Source organism: Puntigrus tetrazona, unplaced genomic scaffold (genome assembly GCF_018831695.1).
Source record: "Puntigrus tetrazona isolate hp1 unplaced genomic scaffold, ASM1883169v1 S000000648, whole genome shotgun sequence".
Classification (NCBI taxonomy): Eukaryota; Metazoa; Chordata; class Actinopteri; order Cypriniformes; family Cyprinidae; genus Puntigrus; species Puntigrus tetrazona.
The window spans coordinates 10,932-36,562 of record NW_025048269.1 but is presented as its reverse complement, the minus strand read 5'-3'; the positions used below and the strand labels follow the sequence as shown (position 1 = coordinate 36,562).

Here is a 25,631-nt window from a genome sequence, read left to right as displayed (position 1 = left end):
TACATATTACAATAGGGGCCTACAAAACAACTGAATTATACGAGGTTGGAGTGGTCCAACACAAGTAGTGGTCACTACAGTACAGTAGTACTCAAAAATATAATTTTATTTATTTTAGTTAATAATTATTTTGTTTTACAAAATATTTTAGTGATATGCATTCTGTGCATCTGTCAACACATACTGGATAGATTTGACCTTTTGTTTTTTCTTTATAATTTTTCTAATTTCTGGGTGCTTTTCCCTGACCTAATTGTAAAGCACATTATGCTGCTTTAAATACAAAACAAAATCAAATTATTTATTTACACAATTAATATACATATATACAATTATATCAGAGCTCGGGTTTCAGCTGGCGCTGCATGTTCAGCTCCTCCAGCATCTACACAGAGCTCCTCACAGACTGAAGAAGAGGAGAGAAAGCTGATGTTCTTCTCCTCTTTTCTTTTGGTGCCCAGAGGAAGCTGTTCTCTACAGTTTCTGTGTCAGTACAAATCATTCAAGCCATTTATCTAGACTGATCCTGACCATACAACCCAACCAAAGACTGCAGTGATTGTGATTTCTGTAAAGTCATTGTCCACCTGTTCAGTTTAACCAGGGGTGGAGCTCAATGTCATCTAAAGTGGGCCGATCTGCCGCCGCTGCACTGAGACACGCGCTGATCAACTGACGGCACTCTGTTACACACAACACAGCACTTGTGTTCAGCAACACAAAACAACAAACGTCACAGGATTTGCGTCTCTTGCCTGTAGACAGCTTTCGAGGGAAGTGCAGTATGCTTTTGGAGGTGACTCTCCGTGTGACTCTGAAGGGCAACCACCGCACAGGATTTTATAGAGAGTCACCCCGACTGACCAAACAGTAGCCGGTCCTGCATGATAGCGACGCTGACCGAACCATTCAGGAGGGGCGTACTGAAGAGTGCCTGAGAGACACAGCAACAACAGAAAGACTCCAGTCCAAAATATCTTTCAACGGTTTCTCTTTGTTTGATCATCATCTACGTACAAACACATCCACAGAGTGATGTAGAGAGATCTTTCCTGCTGTAACGATAAAACTACCTGAAAACCATCTGTAGGCCGAGTCCTTTACTAGGTCTCCACAGCCAAAGTCCAGCAGCTTGACTTCATGTGAGTCCGTGGAAATCAGCAGGTTCTGGGGCTTGACGTCCCGGTGCAGGACTCCGCGGCTCTCGCAGTGTTTCAACGCGCTGATGAGCTGCAGCAGCACTTTCTTTGCCAGGCTCTCATCCAGGTAGCCGTTCTCCTCACAGAAACTCTGGAGATCTTGGCAAGGAACGGGACGCTCCAGGATCATGATGTATTGAGCGGGACTGTCAAACCACTCCACGAGCTGCAGGACATTGGGGCAGGCAGGAGCTGAATTCACCAGAGTCATCAATGCCACCTCCAGCGGCAGCCGGCCATGTCCTTCCTGCAGGGACAAATGCTGCGTTATATCCAGATGTGTTCAAACCAATGAGAAACAGAACAGATTCACTCACAACTTTCAGTCTCCTCTGCGGCGTGACTTTAGAGACATATTTGATGGCAACCTGTAGACAGAACAAGCTCCTGTATAACATATACTGATCTCAATTCTTAGGCTTCTTGAATGAATAACAGAAGGAAATGTCTTACTGGCAGTCCATCAGATCTTCGTGTCCCAGCAAACACAGAGCGAATCCACCTCTTCCCAGCAATGAACCCTTCACATATGTTTCTGTAACATAAGATCACTAGAAATCTCTGCAAGAGAAAACACGTTGTAGTATCTAAAACTGTTCAGTAACAAGTCTTCTCATAATCTGAGCCTGATTTCTTTAATGTAAGTCTATTCTGACCTCTGCGAGAGCGTTTGGCAGGTCTTCTGCAGGAGGTGGATGGATGCTGATCTCCCTGACTGCCGCTCTGCCACTTCCTCTTCCTGTTAGTCTGATCCGCTGACACAGAAACGGCCAACTGAGAAGGTAGAGGAGCTATATAGCCAGGCAGCTCTTGACTCGGAGTCTGGGTTTGGTTTGGCAGCGGTTCCTGGTCGTGGTCACCAGAGACACGTCTCCCAACCTCCTGAACAGCAGCACTCCTGGATCTGGAGCGGCCTGAAGATGGAGCATTTCATCCATACAATAACTAAAGGTCCTATTATAATAACCAGATATCACAGACCAATAACACAAATAATAAACAACTGAAATATAAAACACTTACCGCGTCTTTCAGCCATGTGAGCCATTTAAACCAAACCAAACTCCAATAAATCAAAAATAAAAATAAAAATAAAAATAAAATTAAAATAAAAATAAAATTAAAATAAAATTAAAATAAAATAAAATAAAATAAAATAAAATAACTGACCAAACTAATGAAATGAATGAACGAACAAGTAAATAAATACTGTCCTCAGAAATACTCCTCTGAAGTAGAAACAATTGAAAACGCCTCCGAACTTCTTCCAAATGAAAAAAAATATAATATAATAAAAGTGTTCTCAGAAATAATCTGAACTCTCTGCGTATAGAAATCTTCCAAAGTCCAAAAATCCCAGTTTTGCGCAGAAAATACTCTCCAAAAGTCTTTGAAGTCGTCTCGTCTCGTCTCTCAAAACAGACAGTGTTTATATTTTCAGCCGGAATTCATATCATTACACTCGTTGCTATGACGACGACGCGTGCGTACGTCCGTTTTATTCACAAATAGACCTAGTTACATCAAATATCTTAATCCATGATTGGGATGGTTTGCGTTTGTTCAGATTTTTTATTGATTATTTTTTATGTAAGCTATTTATTATTATTATTATTATTATTATTATTATTATTATTATTATTATTATTATTATTATTATTATCCGTATGTTTATATTGTTTTATTATGAGCTCTGGCTAAATTAAAACAGCCTTTTCTTCACATCATTGTCAAAATTATCTTCATACACGATCAATTTTGTTAGTAGTAGAAAAGTCTCTATTCCCTTAACTGAAAATATGAATTTGATGAATATCAATATGAGTAAGTGTAGACGTGATAAATATTATTTGAACGGGATTTTGAGATTAAAAACAAATATTTAAGTTATTATTAATAACTTAACCTACCTGCGGTTTTATATTCATATTTCTATGGACTAGCTAAGAGGAAACGGTCAGGTCACGTGATTCGAATACGCAAACAATAAATATATGACGACAATGTTAAATCGATTAAATTAATTTTTAATAAAATACTTAATCACTTCAAATGAAAATTATATATGTGATTAATTAACATTCTTAATTACACATTGCTTGTTCCGTTTCAACAGCATATGTATTTTGCTCCGTAATTGATTTTAAATTAATTTGTAAATTGATTCGTAAAAGAATACCTGTCAAATAAATATAATATGAATTACACAACTATAACTACATTTCTAATAAAAAGTTATGATACTTAAATAATAACTACACCAATTAACATTAACTGGCGATGCTGTGCATAAAGAAAAATCCGTATTAATATATTTTTTAAATGTGTGTCAATATAAAATCACATAGGAAAAACTTTGTGTTTACATAAATCTCACAAATTTAAATAAATAGTTAAAAATAAAGAAAGGTTTTTTTTTTTTTTTTTTTTTATTTTATGCTGCGCGCTCACGCACGCGACGTCTGTTTGATTCGAATTTTAGTTGCTATAGCGACGAGTGCACCTAAATGAATTCTTTCTGAATATAAATGTCTTATGAGAGATGAGGCGACCTCAAAGAGACTTTTGCAGATATTTATCCTGAGAATACTTATTTAACTGTTCTTCTCTTAATTTTGAAGAAGTTTGGAGTTTTTTTTCTGTTTTGTTCGTTGTTTTCCGAGGACAGTATACATTTATTATTTCTTTCGCTAATTGATTTAGTTTGTTGCTATTTTGTTATTTTTCTTGCTTTGTATTTCTATTTATTGGAGTTTGGTTTGGTTTAAATGGCTCACATGGCTGAAAGACGGTGAGTGTTTTATATTTCAGTTGTTTATTATTTGTGTTATTGGTATGTGATATCTGGTTATTATAATAGGACCTTTAGTTATTGTATGGATGAAATGCTCCATCTTCAGGCCGCTCCAGATCCAGGAGTGCTGCTGTTCAGGAGGTTGGGAGACGTGTCTCTGGTGACCACGACCAGGAACCGCTGCCAAACCAAACCCAGACACCGAGTCAAGAGCTGCCTGGCTATATAGCACCTCTACCTTCTGAGTTGGCCGTTTCTGTGTCAGCGGATCAGACTAACAGGAAGAGGAAGTGGCAGAGCGGCAGTCAGGGAGATCAGCGTCCATCCACCTCATGCAGAAGACCTGCCAAACGCTCTCGCAGAGGTCAGAATAGACTTACATTAAAGAAATCAGGCTCAGATTATGAGAAGACTTGTTACTGAACAGTTTTAGATACTACAACGTGTTTTTCTCGCAGACATTTCTTGTGATCTTATGTTACAGAAACATATGTGAAGGGTTCATTGCTGGGAAGAGGTGGATTCGGCTCTGTGTTTGCTGGGACACGCAGGTCTGATGGACTGCCAGTAAGAAATTTTCTTCTGTTATTCATTCAAGAAGCCTAAGAATTGAGATCAGTAAATGTTATACAGGAGCTTGTTCTGTCTACAGGTTGCCATCAAATATGTCTCTAAAGTCACGCCGCAGAGGAGACTGAAAGTTGTGAGTGAATCTGTTCTGTTTCTCATTGGTTTGAACACATCTGGATATAACGCAGCATTTGTCCCAGCAGGAAGGACATGGCCGGCTGCCGCTGGAGGTGGCATTGATGACTCTGGTGAATTCAGCTCCTGCCTGCCCCAATGTCCTGCAGCTCGTGGAGTGGTTTGACAGTCCCGCTCAATACATCATGATCCTGGAGCGTCCGGTTCCTTGCCAAGATCTCCAGAGTTTCTGTGAGGAGATCGGCTACCTGGATGAGAGCCTGGCCAAGAAAGTGCTGCAGCAGCTCATCAGCGCGTTGAAACACTGCGAAAGCCGCGGAGTCCTGCACCGGGACGTCAAGCCCCAGAACCTGCTGATTTCCACGGACTCACATGAAGTCAAGCTGCTGGACTTTGGCTGTGGAGACCTAGTAAAGGACTCGGCCTACAGATGGTTTTCAGGTAGTTTTATCGTTACAGCAAGAAAGATCTCTCTACATCACTCTGTGGATGTGTTTGTACGTTGATGATGATCAAACAAAGAGAAACCGTTGAAAGATATTTTGGACTGGAGTCTTTCTGTTGTTGCTGTGTCTCTCAGGCACTCTTCAGTACGCCCCTCCTGAATGGTTCGGTCAGCGTCGCTATCATGCAGGACCGGCTACTGTTTGGTCAGTCGGGGTGACTCTCTATAAAATCCTGTGCGGGTGGTTGCCCTTCAGAGTCACACGGAGAGTCACCTCCAAAAGCATACTGCGCTTCCCTCGAAAGCTGTCTACAGGCAAGAGACACAAATCCTGTGACGTTTGTTGTTTTGTGTTGCTGAACACAAGTGCTGTGTTGTGTGTAACAGAGTGCCGTCAGTTGATCAGCTGGTGTCTCAGTGCAGAGGCGGCAGATCGGCCCACTTTAGATGACATTGAGCTCCACCCCTGGTTAAACTGAACAGGTGGACAATGACTTTACAGAAATCACAATCACTGCAGTCTTTGGTTGGGTTGTATGGTCAGGATCAGTCTAGATAAATGGCTTGAATGATTTGTACTGACACAGAAACTGTAGAGAACAGCTTCCTCTGGGCACCAAAAGAAAAGAGGAGAAGAACATCAGCTTTCTCTCCTCTTCTTCAGTCTGTGAGGAGCTCTGTGTAGATGCTGGAGGAGCTGAACATGCAGCGCCAGCTGAAACCCGAGCTCTGATGGGATCAGATAGAAGCTAAATATAATTGTATATATGTATATTAATTGTGTAAATAAATGTTTTGTTTTGTATTTAAAGTAGTATAATGTGCTTTTATAATTGAGACAGGAAAAGCACCCGGGAAAATAAATAAAATCAAAGGTCAAATCTATCCAGTAGTTGATGACAAATAAATAAACATGCAAATGTTAAAGGAGAGAAACAACAGCACCCACCCACTTTGTTCTGAAATCCATTTTATGAGATTTTGAAAATGTCTTAAAGTTTTTCACAAACTAAAACAGCATTTAAACAGTATTTGGACAAATAATGTACTAAACTGTAACAGCTTTGTTGAGAGAAAGAACTACAGACCCATGTAGCATTGGATATGACATAATCAACTGAAAAACAACAGATCAATAAAAAACTAAAGAACAATTAATGCAAAATATATTTGACATTAATAGCAAAATATGCATATACTGTACATAAAAATCAATCAATTAATCAATCATTTTTATTTATATAGCGCTTTTAACAACACAGGTTGCATCAAAGCACTGTACAGTATAATGACATGGATGTATAATGACGAGAGTGACCAATTTCTTATTAAATGCAGAGACGGTCTCTGTAGTCAATTCAACGATAGTCACTAGAAGTTAAGTGTCCCCAACCAAGCAAGCCAGAGGCGACAGCGCAAAGGAAACAAAACCCCATGCATACAGAATGGAGAAAAAAAACCTTGGGAGAAACCAGACTCAGTTGGGGTCAGTTCTCCTCTGACCGGACGCCCAGCACTTAACTTCCAGTTCAATTTTAAACGCAGCTGTGTCAGGTAGTGTAAATGACTTAGTGTGTGCGTGTGCGTGTGTGCATCAGGATCTGGTGATTGGTCCACGGGGCGCATCTAGGTGTTCTGGTCTCTGATGAACATAATCTCTGGGTGCTGATCCACCATCTAGTCTGGATACAAACTGTGAAAGCAGATTGAGAAAGAGACAGGACTAATATTAGCGTAGATGCCATTCTTTTTACGATGTCACAAGTACATCGTATTTTAGGAGTAGTGTTCCCGGTTCCAGCAAATCTAAGTAATGCAGCCTAAAAATCCTTTAACGGATTTGAATAATAAAAGGCGTGTTGGTGTGTTATGTGTAGGCTAAGTTAAAAAGATGTGTCTTTAATCTAGATTTAAACTGGCAGAGTGTGTCTGCTTCCCGAACAGAGTTAGGGAGATTGTTCCAGAGTTTAGGTGCTAGATAGGAAAATGATCTGCTGCCCGCAGTTGATTTTGATATTCTAGGTAGTATCAAATGGCCAGAGTTTTGAGAACATGAGCGGACGTGCAGGACTATAATGTGATAAGAGCTCGCTGAAGGATTGAGGAGCTAAACCATTCAGGGCTTTATAGGTAATTAATAAGATTTTAAAATCTATTCGATGTTTGATAGGAGCCAGTGCAGTGTTGACAGAACTGGGCTAATATGATCATACTTCCTTGTTCTAGTAAGGACTCTGGCTGCTGCGTTTTGGACTAGCTGAAGTTTGTTTATTAAGCGTGCAGAACAACCACCCAATAAAGCATTGCAATAATCTAACCTTGAGGTCATAAACGCATGAATTAATATTTCTGCATTAGAGGTTGAAAGCATAGGTCGTAATTTAGATATATTTTTAAGATGGAAAAACGCAGTTTTACAGATGCTAGAAACATGATTTTCAAAGGAAAGATTGCGGTCAAACAGCACACCTAGGTTCCTAACTGACAATGAAGAATTAACAGAGCAGCCATCAAGTGATAGGCTGTGTTCTAGATTATTATATGTGGGGTTTTAGGTCCAATTATTAGCACCTCTGTTTTTTCAGAATTTAACATTAAGAAGTTACTCATCATCCAGCTTTTTATATCGACTATGCATTCTGTTAGATTCTCAATTTGGTGTGTATCACCAGGCTGCGCTGAAATATAGAGCTGAGTATCATCAGCATAGCAGTGAAAACTAACACCATGACTCCTGATAATATCTCCCAGAGGTAACATGTACAGGTTGAAAAGTAACGGTCCTAGCACTGAGCCTTGAGGAACTCCATATTTCACTTTTAATCGATATGATACCTCCTCATTTAATGCCACAAACTGATAGCGGTCAGATAGATATGATTTAAACCATGCTAAGGCGCTTCCTCTAATGCCAACATAGTTTTCTAGTCTATCCAAGAGAATGTTGTGATCGATAGTATCGAATGCTGCGCTAAGATCTAATAGCACTAATAACGAGATAAAACCACGATCAGATGATAGAAGCAGGTCATTAGTAACTCTAATGAGAGCAGTCTCAGTACTATGGTACGGTCTAAAACCTGATTGGAAATCCTCACAGACACCATTTTTTTCTAAAAAGGAATACAGTTGTGAGGATACTACCTTTTCTAGTATCTTTGACAGAAAAGGGAGATTAGAGATTGGTCTGTAATTTAAAAAGTCTTTGGGATCAAGATGTGGTTTCTTAATGAGAGGTTTAACTACAGCCAGTTTAAAGGTTTTGGGAACATAACCTAATGACAATGATGAATTAATAATGTTCAAAATAGGATCTATGACTTCTGGAAGCAGATCTTTTAATAGTTTAGATGGAACAGGGTCTAACATACATGTTGCTGGTTTAGATAATTTAACAAGTTTGTACAAGTCTTCTTCTCCTATAATAGAGAAAGAGTGTAATTGTTCCTCAGGGGATCTAAAGCTCACTATCTGATGTGAAACTGTAGTTGACGGCTGCATAGTTACAATTTTATCTCTGATGGTATCAATCTTAGAAGTAAAGAAATTCATGTACTCATTGCAGCTATGCTCTTGGGGAATATTAGCACCTGTTGATGCTTTATTTTTGTTAATTTAGTTACTGTACTGAATAAATACCGGGGGTTGTGTTTGTTTTCTTCTAAAAGGGATGAAAAATAATCAGATCTTGCTATTTTTAATGCTTTTCTGTATGACAGCATACTCTCCCGCCAGGCAATACGAAATACTTCTAATTTGGTTTTTCTCCACCTGCGCTCCATTTTCCGGGCTGCTCTCTTTAGAGTGCGTGTGTTGTCATTATACCATGGAGTCAGATTGTTTTCTTTTATCTTTTTTAAGTGCAAAGGAGCAACTGTATCTAAAGTGCTAGAAAAAAGAGAGTGCATAGTTTCTGTTACATCATCAAGTTTTTGCGTCGTATTGGATGAGCTAAGGAATTGAGATAAGTCAGGAAGGTTATTTAGAAAGCTTTCTTTTGTGGTGGAAGTGATGGTTCTACCATACTTGTAATAAGGTGCAGAGTTTACAGGTTTAACTATACAGAGTTCACACAAGACTAGATAGTGATCTGAAATGTCATCACTTTGCTGCAGTACTTCAACCATTTTAACATCCATTCCATGTGACAGTATTAGATCTAGAGTATGATTTCTACAATGAGTAGGTCCAGAGACGTGTTGTCTAACCCCAATGGAGTTCAAAATGTCTAAGAAAGCTGATCCTAATGAGTCTTTTCATTATCAACATGGATATTAAAATCGCCAACAATTAAGACTTTATCTGCGGCCAGTACTAACTCAGTTAGAAAATCAGCAAATTCTTTGATGAAATCTGTGCTGTGCCCTGGTGGCCTGTATACGGTAGCCAGTACAAACATAACAGAAGATTTATCACTAGCACATGATTCTGTAGATAATGTTATATGCAGCACCAAAACTTCAAATGAGTTATACTTAAAGCCTGCCCTCTGAGAAGAACTAAGAATATTGTTATAAATTGTAGCAACACCTCCCCTCTACCTTTTAAGCGTGGCTCATTTTTATAGAAATAATTTTGGGGGTAGATTCATTTAGAGTAATATAATCATCTGGTTTTAGCCAGGTTTCTGTCAAACAAAGCAAATCTAGCTTCTGATCATTGATCAAATCATATACATAAAGTGCTTTTGTGGAAAGTGATCTAATATTTAGCGAGCCAAGTTTTATCGTTTGCTTATTTGAATTATAGGTAGTTTTAATTTGTTGGACATTAATTAAATTATTGCTTTTGATTAGGTTTGGACGTTCTCTGCATATTCTAATTCGGGAACAGACACAGTCTCTATAGTGTGATATCTAGGTGAAAGAGTCTCTGAGAATGTGCTGAGAATTAACTGCCTTCTGTGACGTGAGGCAGCTAGCAGACGGTCGGTTTAGCCGGTCTGTCTGCTTCCTGACCTGGGCACTAGTTGGTCATGTTGGAGCTATAAGACTATATGCCATATTTCTAGATAGAAGAGCGGCACCACCCCAAGAGGATGAAGACCATCTCTTTTCAACAGGTCAGGTCTGCCCCAGAAACTCATCCAATTGTCTATAAAGCCTATGTTGTTCTGCGGGCACCACTTAGACATCCAGCCATTGAGACCCAGCAATCTGCTGTAAATCTCATCACCCCGGTAAGCAGGAGGGGACCAGAGCATATTACATTGTCCGACATCGTGCTTGCAAATTCACACACCTCTTTAATATTATTTTTAGTGATCTCCGACTGGCGAAGTCGAACATCATTAGCGCCGACGTGAATAACAATCTTACGAAATTTACGTTTAGCATTAGCCAGCACTTTTAAATTTGACAAGATGTCAGACGCTCTGGCTCCGGTAAGCATTGGACTATGGTGGCTGGTGTCTCTATTTTCACGTTCCGTACAATAGAATCGCCAATTACTAGAGCACTTTGATCAGGTTTCTCAGTGGGTGCGTCACTGAGTGGGGAGAACCTGTTTGATGTTCTGATCGGAATGTTTAAAAATGTTTAACTAGTTTTTGTAGGAAATTGACTGTGACTATAGACATATTTTAAAATATGCATATATAATAATACAAACAATGTATTCATTAAAAAAGGCAAAATACAAAAATTACAAAGAAATTAAGGGTACAAATATGAAGTCAAATTTAAAATCAAAAATAAAATTATAGGTCAAATAGACAAGTAATTCATAATAAGCAAAAACTAACACATGAGCACTGAGACCGTATTATGGTAATACTTTTGGTCCTTATCATAATGCAAAATATAAATTCCTGTCAGTATTGTCAATATTGTGAAGTAAAACACAATTGTGAAACTGTTCGGTATAGGTGACAATATCCACATAGAATGTGAATAGCGATCAGTGAAAAAGTTTCATTCAAATTTAGTAATAATAAACTGAATTATATTGTTCTTGTTTTCATTTATGAAGCAAACAGGCCATTACAGTTCACTGTATTTTAACGGGTCACATAATGCTATTTTAAAGATCATTATTTGGTGTAAGAGAATACGTTTATGTGTTTTTTCTACAAAGACCCTTGTATTTATACGTAGATGCCTCATTAGCGACTGTTTCTGTGGGCGCAGTATGTATGCCGTCCACCATATTATTGTTGCGGCCTTGACTTGGCTTAAAGGTAACGTACATTCTTCCGAGCCGGTGTTTTTAACCTGTTAACCTACTTGGAGGAGGTAATGTTGTTACGCACAAAATAGTCATGATTTCCTGTACCCCACTGTGTGAGCGGAAGGCATGAGTGACAAACCGGTGCCCATAGATATTTATTGCTGCGTAATATTCTCACGGTAAGTGCTACCAATACTTAAAATTTGGGGAACCATGTGATGCAGATTAACATCTTTTTTTGTCCTTTTTGCGTAGAATCCTCCCTTTTTTTGTTTCGCCCATATAGAAACCACGTGCTTTTGACTTCTCTTTATGCTGCTAAATTATCCTGGTTACAACGCCGAAGCTGCCATCAGTAACTCTTAAAGGGGACTGTTCGTGTCTGGTTTGGATGTGGTTTTAATGCCCGCTTGAAATTATGTATTCTTTATTTCTGGGAGTAATGTTCAAGATCACCTCCTTTCTCCCATTCGTTACACCTGTCTTTTAGTTTGTCTTGTTCCATTTCATTCTGTGAGTTTAGTTGATATTTACTTTTCTTGATCGAATTGTTTGGTTTAAATTACCTTTTTGGATGTAACCTGATTTTGTATTTGATTTAAGTCTTTGTTTTCTTTTCTTTGTGCCCCTGTTGGTGCGGCGTGGCTTTAATGTATTGTTTGTTATACTTTGTGGTTAATGTTGTAATTTTGTATTTATTTTGTTTGCTTCATTGCAGGAGCTGGGGTCCCACGGGTGGTTGGCTTTCTCTCCTGGTGGTGGTTCTTCTTGGTATGCTGTGTAACACTGAGTATTTAGTAGTGTGATCTGAGTGCACAGGGGTGTGTGCGTGGAAGTGTGCCATCGTAAAAACCGAACTCCTCTTGCCGCTGGAAGCCTCAGCCCTGCCGGATGTATGTGATTTATTGTAGGACCCCAACCTTAGATTATTTCTGTATTTGTATTCTTGTTTTGAAGCGGTGCTTTTTCTTTTTATGAAAGCATTTAAAATTTGTGTATTAATAAAATTTATACTTTTATATGCTACCCAAGTGTCTAGCCTAACTTCATATGAAAAATCAAATTCAAATTCAAATTTTATTTGTCACATACACATACATACATGGTAACGACATGCAGTGAAATGTTCTTTACAACCGTCCAGCATCAAAATAGAAACAAAATTTAAATGTATATATAAATATAAAATATAAAAATATGTATAAAAAAGAAGTGTGCAAAGTAGAATATAAAAAAATAAAATAAAATAGAATATAAATATAAAGTATAAGATATAAAGTGTAAAGTGTATAAAGTGTAAGTGTAAAGTGGCTGTGCAATTGTCCAAATGTAAGTGGCGAGTATCTGGGGAAAGAGGGGTGAACATGGGAATTCCGGTAATTAGGTGCTGGGTGTTCTCTGGTTCAGACTCCGAATGGCCTGCGGGAAGAAGCTCCTCCTCATTCTCTCTGTGTTTGCCTTCAGGGAACGAAAGCGCTTTCCTGAACGCAGCAGAGAAAAGAGTCCATTGTTGGGATGGCTGAGGTCTTCCACGATCTTCCTGGCCCTGGTACAGCACCGCTTGTTGTAGATGTGCTGCAGTACAGGGAGCTCAGTGCGGATGGTGCGCTCAGCTGACCGCACCACCTTCTGAAGAGCTCGCCTGTCCTGCATGGTGCTGTTCCCGAACCAGGAGGTGATGTTTCCCGTCAGGACACTCTCGATGGTGCAGGTGTAAAAGTTCCTGAGCACCTGAGATGGGAGTCTGAAGTCCCTTAAGCGCCTCAGATGGTATAGACGCTGCCGGGCCTTCTTCACCAGGGTGTTGATGTGACAGGACCAAGACAGGTCCTGCGTGATGTGAACACCCAGGTACCGGAAACTGTCCACTCTCTCCACTGGGGTCCCGTCGATCATGATGGGATGGTAAGAGCGCACCTGCTTCGTGCTGAAGTCCACTATTAACTCCTTTGTTTTGCTGACGTTCAGGAGAAGATTGTTCTCCTGACACCATCTCTCCAGGTTGTTGATCTCCTGAAGGTAGGCCATCTCATCGTTGTTGGAGATCAGGCCCACCACGACAGTGTCGTCAGCAAATTTAATGATGGTGGTGGAGTTTGTAGTGGCCACACAGTCATGTGTGTACAGCGAGTACAGCAGGGGCTCAGAACACAACCCTGAGGGCTCCAGTGCTGAGAGTGAGGGAGGATGAGGTGTGTTTTCCCAGGGGGATCCGAACCTGTCCAATTATAACTTTGTTCCCAGGGAATAATCCCTAGGGTGGCGTAGTCGGATTTCTTTGACTTAAGCGTTACTGTTAAAAACTATACCCCTTCCGTCACATACTGTAGACAGCTTAAAAAAAAAGATAATTATATAAATAGTATTATATTTTGAATATTAATTTGTAATAAAATTTCACTTCATTAAACGTTACAAGTACTCATGAAGCTGGTGATATTTCTTACATATTACAATAGGGGCCTACAAAACAATTGAATTATACGAGGTTGGAGTGGTCCAACACAAGTAGTGGTCACTACAGGTCGGAAGAGGGGTTGTGTCAAATGGCAAATAAGACACATATTTTTATGACGAGGAATAACAAATCTTAACACACAGAGTATTTTATTTTTTTTTGTTTATTAACATTTTTTTGGGTGTCAAGCCCTGGCGCCAGACGCGCTACCAGAGCTTGCCGGTCTCGCAAGACGCAAAGACCCGGACGGATGGATGGGCCACTCGTGTCAGCCCACCAGACACTACGCTGACTGCAGGGCACTTCCTGTGTGGCCGTAGCAGGGTGCTCTTGTCTCCACGACTTTTGGGATGACCTACGACAAAAACAGAAAAAAAAAAATCAGGTTTATTGATCATTAGACAGCAAACGAAACAACTAACAAAGAGTAAAAGCAATTTGAGTTATCTCAATGATGTATGTTGATCATATATAGGTACGTTAAACCAGTCGTGGAGTAGGAGTCTGTCAAGAGGCATTCTCTCCTCGGGGTTGGGATGCAGGCAGGCGTTGATCAAATGGCTGCATTCTGTTCAGAAAGAAGAGAGAGACGTTTGACTGCTATCTTAAACTTCCTTTACAACAACTCACCTGCTTGCAAAAAATAATCTAGAGGAAGACGGACACTTGGCTCAGATGGCACTTTTTCGTGCTTTTCTGCGATATAGAATTACTGTTGGCTTTGTTTGCGAAGGTCTGACCTTTTGACAAGCTGGGCAGATACCACAGCCAGTTCTTGATCTTGTCCAGATCGGTGTGGTCTGGATAATAGCCGCAGACCAAAGTGTACAAAACTACCCCCAGTGAAAACACTGTTGCTGGCCGTCCGTTGTACTTGCCCCGTCTCTGAATATTCAGGGGGGCAGTATTCCTCTGTACCTGGAGGAAAGACATTTGTACGTTTATACCGGCAGGGCATGTTTTCTCTTCACCGTTAGCATGTGCAACATGACAAGTTGGTCTGACCACTCACGAAAGTTAAAAATACTGCAGAAAATCTCAGGCACCCTGATAATACATACCACTAAAAGGTGCTGTACGGCATTTCATGCAGCAGGTCCCCGCAGCGAAATCAATCAGAGTCACGTCCAGGTTGTCTGTGTTAACTAACAAGTTCTCCAGTTTGATGTCTCTATGAAGAACTCCGCGGCTGCAGCATTTGTCAGCAGCCTCGACGACCTGCTGCATCACGTGCCGTGCAAAGTTTTCGTCTAAGATGCCTCCACAGCGCTCCAAGTAGTCAAAGAGATTCTCACAGGGCGAGGGGCACTGCAAGACCATAACATAATGGTCTGGAAACTCCTGCCAGTCCAGCAGCTCAATGATGTGGGGTGAGCTGGGACCCTTATTGGCAAGGACGGTCAGGCCGATTTCCAGGAACGGGTTCGGCGTGATCAGGCTAGCGGAAAGACAGTTTTTAAATACAGAAATGATTTGCCTGTCTATGATTAAAACAGAGACTGTGAGGAGATAACAGAGAGAGTGCAGTCTACTTACAATGTTGATATATTTCATGTTTTCTGTTTTTTTGACAAATTTCAGTGCCACCTGATCAACAAAACAAATGATTAGTTGTACACTATGTACACAAAACGAAAGAATAATTTATCGGGTATATGTTTTTAAAAATTACGGAAAGCCATCCTTGCATCGCACTCCTTGTAAACAGCACCGAATCCTCCTTCACCCAGTTTTTAGCACCGATGCTGTAGTTCAAGTAGATATCTATAAAGAAACATTAACATTTTTTCACATTCTCATGTATGAGTAGTTTTTAAATGTTAATGGAGAAACCGTATGGAATATTTGTATTGATCTCTGCGTAAACGTAAACAGCCTGAATGTTCATGTCTGCGTTATATATCAAGCAGCCATAAAATATGTGTGTATGTTTTGGGTTATGGCAATAAACCCACTCTCACTGCTCGTGGCCACTTCACTGTCCTGTTGTTCTGTCAACGGGACTTAATCTCTCCTTCGGACAGATTATCTTCCACACACTCCTCCTGAAGATGCTCCTTCCTCGGCTGCTCTTCAGAAGAGGGGAGGACTTTAGAGCTCGGAGCTTCCTGATGAACATCACATGTGATGTTCTGCAGAGAAATCTGATCTAAAGAGAGGATCGGAAATGACAAAAGACTGAACGATCGCAAAAACAATACTTGAATAAATCATAAGAGCAGCATTAAGACACTTTTTGATTCACAGAGCTCCGATTCTATGCACATTTAGGTGACGTTGATGTGATTTACCATCAGAGCACCTAGAAGATCCAGCCTGCTCCAGCTTCTCGCTTTGCTCCACTTTCTCATCCTGAGCTTTCTCACTCTTCCCAGCTCTTGGGCGAGAGAAGTGGAAACAGGCCAACCTCTTCCAAAACCTCCATTTTTTTTTCCTCATCACCTTCTTCTTCTCACTCATCACCCTATCTCCTCCATCTTCCTCAACAGTACCAGCACGCTGATGAGGATTTGGCATGTTGGACTGAAGTGGTGTACTTAGATGGGAATTGTACACACACTCACTCTCTACCGCTTTAAACAAGAGTTTTGCTGACCCATGATGGCACTAACACACTGCTGTCTCTCCAAACTACCCACAAAAGTAATATTGAGTTTGACACTTTTACATGCTCCAACATTCCATAAGAGAATTCTGAATGTGACATCATAAGAGAACGGAACAGCAAAGAATCTTGCATGGAGTCTGGTTGCCTGGTTGCCATTTGTATTATTCGATGTTTGTATCTAATGATATGAGCAAATAAAATATTCACAAAAAGACTATTGCCGAAATCTTGTTTAACTACTGTACACAGCTAAAAAAAGAGAGATAATTATGTAAATAATATTATATTTTGAATATTAATATTTGTAATACAATTTCACCACTTCATTAAACGTTACAAGTACTCATGAAGCTGATGATATTTCTCTGCATTCCTGGAAGTACAATACAAAGCCTCTGCTTAAATAAAAATAATAATAATAAAAACAACAATGAAACTATTTTGTCTTAAAACCTTTTATTTCATGAAATGCAGTCCATGCATATCGTTTACGGAGGATGTATATTCATGTATATTATTTTGGGTTTCTCTAAACAAGAGTCTTTACAATACTGTGATAATTTTACACTTTTGAATAGCTATTTTCTCTATTCTCTCTCTTGGCTTTTGGCTATTCGAGTTTTCCCTTTAATGTTTGTGTTTTCTCTCACTTCCAAAGGAGGGCGGTAGACAGCTTATGGTTCATGGGGAGGATACCAATGCAGGGGTCCAGTAGGATTGACTTGTTGGGGGAAAAAGCAGCTTAAGTAAGTTCTAGTTAATAAAACATTTTGAATGTCCTGAATATTTGTAAGCTATGAAATCAGCCATGATTTTGAGATGGTGCGACATTCAGCCTGGAAGACAGTAACAAAAACTATATATTGTTAATTGAGTTTAATGTTCTGCTAATCCTGAAGAACGTGATTAACCGGTTCGTATGTATTTAATCAGGGATGGAACTAAATTCTACAACCACAGCAGAACTCAAGTTTGACCAAAAACAAACAAACAACAAACATTTTCTGACTGCCATCTTGTACAATAAGGGCCTACAAAATAATTGAATTATACGAGGTTGGAGTGGTCCAACACAAGTAGTGGTCACGATATTCGATATTTGTATCTAATGACATGAGCAAATAAAATATTCACAAAAAGACTATTGCCGAAATCTTGTTTAACTACTGTAGACAGCTTAAAAAAAGATAATTATATAAATAGTATTATATTTTGAATATTAATATTTGTAGTAAAATTTCACTTCATTAAACGTTACAAGTACTCATGAAGCTGGTGATATTTCTTACATATTACAATAGGGGCCTACAAAACAATTGAATTATACGAGGTTGGAGTGGTCCAACACAAGTAGTGGTCACTACAGGTCGGAAGAGGGGTTGTGTCAAATGGCAAATAAGACACATATTTTTATGACGAGGAATAACAAATCTTCACACACAGAGTATTTTTTTTTTTTTGTTTATTAACATTTTTTGGGTGTCAAGCCCTGGCGCCAGACGCTACCAGAGCTTGCCGGTCTCGCAAGACGCAAAGACCCGGACGGATGGATGGGCCACTCGTGTCAGCCCACCAGACACTACGCTGACTGCAGGGCACTTCCTGTGTGGCCGTAGCAGGGTGCTCTTGTCTCCACGACTTTTGGGATGACCTACGACAAAAACAGAAAAAAAAAAAAAAATCAGGTTTATTGATCATTAGACAGCAAACGAAACAACTAACAAAGAGTAAAAGCAATTTGAGTTATCTCAATGATGTATGTTGATCATATATAGGTACGTTAAACCAGTCGTGGGTAGGAGTCTGTCAAGAGGCATTCTCTCCTCGGGGTTGGGATGCAGGCAGGCGTTGATCAAATGGCTGCATTCTGTTCAGAAAGAAGAGAGAGACGTTTGACTGCTATCTTAAACTTCCTTTACAACAACTCACCTGCTTGCAAAAATAATCTAGAGGAAGACGGACACTTGGCTCAGATGGCACTTTTTCGTGCTTTTCTGCGATATAGAATTACTGTTGGCTTTGTTTGCGAAGGTCTGACCTTTTGACAAGCTGGGCAGATACCACAGCCAGTTCTTGATCTTGTCCAGATCGGTGTGGTCTGGATAATAAGCCGCAGACCAAAGTGTACAAAACTACCCCCAGTGAAAACACTGTTGCTGGCCGTCCGTTGTACTTGCCCGTCTCTGAATATTCAGGGGGGCAGTATTCCTCTGTACCTGGAGGAAAGACATTTGTACGTTTATACCGGCAGGGCATGTTTTCTCTTCACCGTTAGCATGTGCAACATGACAAGTTGGTCTGACCACTCACGAAAGTTAAAAATACTGCAGAAAATCTCAGGCACCCTGATAATACATACCACTAAAGGTGCTGTACGGCATTTCATGCAGCAGGTCCCCGCAGCCGAAATCAATCAGAGTCACGTCCAGGTTGTCTGTGTTAACTAACAAGTTCTCCAGTTTGATGTCTCTATGAAGAACTCCGCGGCTGCAGCATTTGTCAGCAGCCTCGGCGACCTGCTGCATCACGTGCCGTGCAAAGTTTTTCGTCTAAGATGCCTCCACAGCGCTCCAAGTAGTCAAAGAGATTCTCACAGGGCGAGGGGCACTGCAAGACCATAACATAATGGTCTGGAAACTCCTGCCAGTCCAGCAGCTCAATGATGTGGGGTGAGCTGGGACCCTTATTGGCAAGGGCGGTCAGGCCGATTTCCAGGGAACGGGTTCGGCGTGATCAGGCTAGCGGAAAGACAGTTTTTAAATACAGAAATGATTTGCCTGTCTATGATTAAAACAGAGACTGTGAGGAGATAACAGAGAGAGTGCAGTCTACTTACAATGTTGATATATTTCATGTTTTCTGTTTTTTTGACAAATTTCAGTGCCACCTGATCAACAAAACAAATGATTAGTTGTACACTATGTACACAAAACGAAAGAATAATTTATCGGGTATATGTTTTTAAAAATTACGGAAAGCCATCCTTGCATCGCACTCCCTTGTAAACAGCACCGAATCCTCCTTCACCCAGTTTAGCACCGATGCTGTAGTTCAAGTAGATATCTATAAAGAAACATTAACATTTTTTTCACATTCTCATGTATGAGTAGATTTTTAAATGTTAATGGAGAAACCGTATGGAATATTTGTATTGATCTCTGCGAAACGTAAACAGCCTGAATGTTCATGTCTGCGTTATATATCAAGCAGCCATAAAATATGTGTGTATGTTTTGGGTTATGGCAATAAACCCACTCTCACTGCTCGTGGCCACTTCACTGTCCTGTTGTTCTGTCAACGGGGACTTAATCTCTCCTTCGGACAGATTATCTTCCACACACTCCTCCTGAAGATGCTCCTTCCTCGGCTGCTCTTCAGAAGAGGGGAGGACTTTAGAGCTCGGAGCTTCCTGATGAACATCACATGTGATGTTCTGCAGAGAAAATCTGATCTAAAGAGAGGATCGGAAATGACAAAAGACTGAACGATCGCAAAAACAATACTTGAATAAATCATAAGAGCAGCATTAAGACACTTTTTGATTCACAGAGCTCCGATTCTATGCACATTTAGGTGACGTTGATGTGATTTACCATCAGAGCACCTAGAAGATCCAGCCTGCTCCAGCTTCTCGCTTTGCTCCACTTTCTCATCCTGAGCTTTCTCACTCTTCCCAGCTCTTGGGCGAGAGAAGTGGAAACAGGCCAACCTCTTCCAAAACCTCCATTTTTTCCTCATCACCTTCTTCTTCTCACTCATCACCCTATCTCCTCCATCTTCCTCAACAGTACCAGCACGCTGATGAGGATTTGGCATGTTGGACTGAAGTGGTGTACTTAGATGGGAGTTGTACACACACTCACTCTCTACCGCTTTCTTTAAACAAGAGTTTTGCTGACCCATGATGGCACTAACACACTGCTGTCTCTCCAAACTACCCACAAAAGTAATATTGGAGTTTGACACTTTTACATGCTCCAACATTCCATAAGAGAATTCTGAATGTGACATCATAAGAGAAACGGAACAGCAAAGAATCTTGCATGGAGTCTGGTTGCCTGGTTGCCATTTGTATTATTCGATGTTTGTATCTAATGATATGAGCAAATAAAATATTCACAAAAAAGACTATTGCCGAAATCTTGTTTAACTACTGTACACAGCTAAAAAAAGAGAGATAATTATGTAAATAATATTATATTTTGAATATTAATATTTGTAATACAATTTCACCACTTCATTAAACGTTACAAGTACTCATGAAGCTGATGATATTTCTCTGCATTCCTGGAAGTACAATACAAAGCCTCTGCTTAAATAAAAATAATAATAATAAAAACAACAATGAAACTATTTTGTCTTAAAACCTTTTATTTCATGAAATGCAGTCCATGCATATCGTTTACGGAGGGATGTATATTCATGTATATTATTTTAGGTTTCTCTAAACAAGAGTCTTTACAATACTGTGATAATTTTACACTTTTGAATAGCTATTTTCTCTATTCTCTCTCTTGGCTTTTGGCTATTCGAGTTTTCCCTTTAATGTTTGTGTTTTCTCTCACTCCAAAGGAGGCGGTAGACAGCTTATGGTTCATGGGGAGGATACCAATGCAGGGTCCAGTAGGATTGACTTGTTGGGGAAAAAGCAGCTTAAGTAAGTTCTAGTTAATAAAACATTTTGAATGTCCTGAATATTTGTAAGCTATGCAATCAGCCATGATTTTGAGATGGTGCGACATTCAGCCTGGAAGACAGTAACAAAAACTATATATTGTTAATTGAGTTTAATGTTCTGCTAATCCTGAAGAACATGATTAACCGGTTCGTATGTATTTAATCAGGGATGGAACTAAATTCTACAACCACAGCAGAACTCAAGTTTGACCAAAAACAAACAAACAACAAACATTTTCTGACTGCCATCTTGTACAATAAGGGCCTACAAAATAATTGAATTATACGAGGTTGGAGTGGTCCAACACAAGTAGTGGTCACGATATTCGATATTTGTATCTAATGACATGAGCAAATAAAATATTCACAAAAAGACTATTGCGAAATCTTGTTTAACTACTGTAGACAGCTTAAAAAAAGATAATTATATAAATAGTATTATATTTTGAATATTAATATTTGTAGTAAAATTTCACTTCATTAAACGTTACAAGTACTCATGAAGCTGGTGATATTTCTTACATATTACAATAGGGGCCTACAAAACAATTGAATTATACGAGGTTGGAGTGGTCCAACACAAGTAGTGGTCACTACAGGTCGGAAGAGGGTTGTGTCAAATGGCAAATAAGACACATATTTTTATGACGAGGAATAACAAATCTTCACACACAGAGTATTTTATTTTTTTTGTTTATTAACATTTTTTTGGGTGTCAAGCCCTGGCGCCAGACGCTACCAGAGCTTGCCGGTCTCGCAAGACGCAAAGACCCGGACGGATGGATGGGCCACTCGTGTCAGCCCACCAGACACTACGCTGACTGCAGGGCACTTCCTGTGTGGCCGTAGCAGGGTGCTCTTGTCTCCACGACTTTTGGGATGACCTACGACAAAAAAAACAGAAAAAAAAAAATCAGGTTTATTGATCATTAGACAGCAAACGAAACAACTAACAAAGAGTAAAAGCAATTTGAGTTATCTCAATGATGTATGTTGATCATATATAGGTACGTTAAACCAGTCGTGGAGTAGGAGTCTGTCAAGAGGCATTCTCTCCTCGGGGTTGGGATGCAGGCAGGCGTTGATCAAATGGCTGCATTCTGTTCAGAAAGAAGAGAGAGACGTTTGACTGCTATCTTAAACTTCCTTTACAACAACTCACCTGCTTGCAAAAATAATCTAGAGGAAGACGGACACTTGGCTCAGATGGCACTTTTTCGTGCTTTTCTGCGATATAGAATTACTGTTGGCTTTGTTTGCGAAGGTCTGACCTTTTGACAAGCTGGGCAGATACCACAGCCAGTTCTTGATCTTGTCCAGATCGGTGTGGTCTGGATAATAGCCGCAGACCAAAGTGTACAAAACTACCCCCAGTGAAAACACTGTTGCTGGCCGTCCGTTGTACTTGCCCGTCTCTGAATATTCAGGGGGGCAGTATTCCTCTGTACCTGGAGGAAAGACATTTGTACGTTTATACCGGCAGGGCATGTTTTCTCTTCACCGTTAGCATGTGCAACATGACAAGTTGGTCTGACCACTCACGAAAGTTAAAAATACTGCAGAAAATCTCAGGCACCCTGATAATACATACCACTAAAGGTGCTGTACGGCATTTTCATGCAGCAGGTCCCCGCAGCCGAAATCAATCAGAGTCACGTCCAGGTTGTCTGTGTTAACTAACAAGTTCTCCAGTTTGATGTCTCTATGAAGAACTCCGCGGCTGCAGCATTTGTCAGCAGCCTCGGCGACCTGCTGCATCACGTGCCGTGCAAAGTTTTCGTCTAAGATGCCTCCACAGCGCTCCAAGTAGTCAAAGAGATTCTCACAGGGCGAGGGGCACTGCAAGACCATAACATAATGGTCTGGAAACTCCTGCCAGTCCAGCAGCTCAATGATGTGGGGTGAGCTGGGACCCTTATTGGCAAGGACGGTCAGGCCGATTTCCAGGGGAACGGGTTCGGCGTGATCAGGCTAGCGGAAAGACAGTTTTTAAATACAGAAATGATTTGCCTGTCTATGATTAAAACAGAGACTGTGAGGAGATAACAGAGAGAGTGCAGTCTACTTACAATGTTGATATATTTCATGTTTTCTGTTTTTTTGACAAATTTCAGTGCCACCTGATCAACAAAACAAATGATTAGTTGTACACTATGTACACAAAACGAAAGAATAATTTATCGGGTATATGTTTTTTAAAAATTACCGGAAAGCCATCCTTGCATCGCACTCCCTTGTAAACAGCACCGAATCCTCCTTCACCCAGTTTAGCACCGATGCTGTAGTTCAAGTAGATATCTATAAAGAAACATTAACATTTTTTTCACATTCTCATGTATGAGTAGTTTTTTTAAATGTTAATGGAGAAACCGTATGGAATATTTGTATTGATCTCTGCGAAACGTAAACAGCCTGAATGTTCATGTCTGCGTTATATATCAAGCAGCCATAAAATATGTGTGTATGTTTTGGGTTATGGCAATAAACCCACTCTCACTGCTCGTGGCCACTTCACTGTCCTGTTGTTCTGTCAACGGGGACTTAATCTCTCCTTCGGACAGATTATCTTCCACACACTCCTCCTGAAGATGCTCCTTCCTCGGCTGCTCTTCAGAAGAGGGAGGACTTTAGAGCTCGGAGCTTCCTGATGAACATCACATGTGATGTTCTGCAGAGAAATCTGATCTAAAGAGAGGATCGGAAATGACAAAAGACTGAACGATCGCAAAAACAATACTTGAATAAATCATAAGAGCAGCATTAAGACACTTTTTGATTCACAGAGCTCCGATTCTATGCACATTTAGGTGACGTTGATGTGATTTACCATCAGAGCACCTAGAAGATCCAGCCTGCTCCAGCTTCTCGCTTTGCTCCACTTTCTCATCCTGAGCTTTCTCACTCTTCCCAGCTCTTGGGAGAGAGAAGTGGAAACAGGCCAACCTCTTCCAAAACCTCCATTTTTTCCTCCTCATCACCTTCTTCTTCTCACTCATCACCCTATCTCCTCCATCTTCCTCAACAGTACCAGCACGCTGATGAGGATTTGGCATGTTGGACTGAAGTGGTGTACTTAGATGGGAATTGTACACACACTCACTCTCTACCGCTTTCTTTAAACAAGAGTTTTGCTGACCCATGATGGCACTAACACACTGCTGTCTCTCCAAACTACCCACAAAAGTAATATTGGAGTTTGACACTTTTACATGCTCCAACATTCCATAAGAGAATTCTGAATGTGACATCATAAGAGAACGGAACAGCAAAGAATCTTGCATGGAGTCTGGTTGCCTGGTTGCCATTTGTATTATTCGATGTTTGTATCTAATGATATGAGCAAATAAAATATTCACAAAAAGACTATTGCCGAAATCTTGTTTAACTACTGTACACAGCTAAAAAAGAGAGATAATTATGTAAATAATATTATATTTTGAATATTAATATTTGTAATACAATTTCACCACTTCATTAAACGTTACAAGTACTCATGAAGCTGATGATATTTCTCTGCATTCCTGGAAGTACAATACAAAGCCTCTGCTTAAATAAAAATAATAATAATAAAAACAACAATGAAACTATTTTGTCTTAAAACCTTTTATTTCATGAAATGCAGTCCATGCATATCGTTTACGGAGGGGATGTATATTCATGTATATTATTTTGGGTTTCTCTAAACAAGAGTCTTTACAATACTGTGATAATTTTACACTTTTGAATAGCTATTTTCTCTATTCTCTCTCTTGGCTTTTGGCTATTCGAGTTTTCCCTTTAATGTTTGTGTTTTCTCTCACTTCCAAAGGAGGGCGGTAGACAGCTTATGGTTCATGGGGAGGATACCAATGCAGGGGTCCAGTAGGATTGACTTGTTGGGGAAAAAGCAGCTTAAGTAAGTTCTAGTTAATAAAACATTTTGAATGTCCTGAATATTTGTAAGCTATGCAATCAGCCATGATTTTGAGATGGTGCGACATTCAGCCTGGAAGACAGTAACAAAAACTATATATTGTTAATTGAGTTTAATGTTCTGCTAATCCTGAAGAACGTGATTAACCGGTTCGTATGTATTTAATCAGGGATGGAACTAAATTCTACAACCACAGCAGAACTCAAGTTTGACCAAAAAACAAACAAACAACAAACATTTTCTGACTGCCATCTTGTACAATAAGGGCCTACAAAATAATTGAATTATACGAGGTTGGAGTGGTCCAACACAAGTAGTGGTCACGATATTCGATATTTGTATCTAATGACATGAGCAAATAAAATATTCAAAAAAGACTATTGCCGAAATCTTGTTTAACTACTGTAGACAGCTTAAAAAAAGATAATTATATAAATAGTATTATATTTTGAATATTAATATTTGTAGTAAAATTTCACTTCATTAAACGTTACAAGTACTCATGAAGCTGGTGATATTTCTTACATATTACAATAGGGGCCTACAAAACAATTGAATTATACGAGGTTGGAGTGGTCCAACACAAGTAGTGGTCACTACAGGTCGGAAGAGGGGTTGTGTCAAATGGCAAATAAGACACATATTTTTATGACGAGGAATAACA

General features: G+C 39.8%; 1 protein-coding gene and 2 pseudogenes across 1 annotated transcript; 1 reads left to right on the top strand and 2 right to left on the bottom strand.

Annotated features, from left to right (window-relative positions):
• Window positions 1–342: 342 nt before the first annotated feature.
• On the bottom strand, window positions 343–2,247 carry LOC122334840 (annotated as a pseudogene).
• Window positions 2,248–4,305: 2,058 nt separating this feature from the next.
• On the top strand, window positions 4,306–5,958 carry LOC122334836 (serine/threonine-protein kinase pim-3-like). The gene is made up of 4 exons (XM_043232732.1): window positions 4,306–4,357; window positions 4,478–4,560; window positions 4,767–5,139; window positions 5,279–5,958. The coding sequence occupies exons 3-4, from the start codon at window positions 4,803–4,805 to the stop codon at window positions 5,620–5,622; spliced, it is 681 nt and encodes a 226-aa protein (XP_043088667.1). The 5' UTR covers window positions 4,306–4,357; window positions 4,478–4,560; window positions 4,767–4,802; the 3' UTR covers window positions 5,623–5,958.
• A 15,908-nt stretch (window positions 5,959–21,866) lies between these two features.
• LOC122334837 lies at window positions 21,867–24,050 on the bottom strand (annotated as a pseudogene).
• Between the last annotated feature and the right edge of the window lie 1,581 nt (window positions 24,051–25,631).

What these genes read in the sequence shown, in the direction of transcription:
- LOC122334836 (XM_043232732.1), top strand. Translation starts at nt 4,803, where the DNA reads ATGACTCTGGTGAATTCAGCTCCTGCCTGCCCCAATGTCCTGCAGCTC. An exon ending in GGCCTACAGATGGTTTTCAG is followed by an intron (nt 5,140 to 5,278) that starts GTAGTTTTATCG and finishes TGTGTCTCTCAG; the next exon opens with GCACTCTTCAGTACGCCCCT.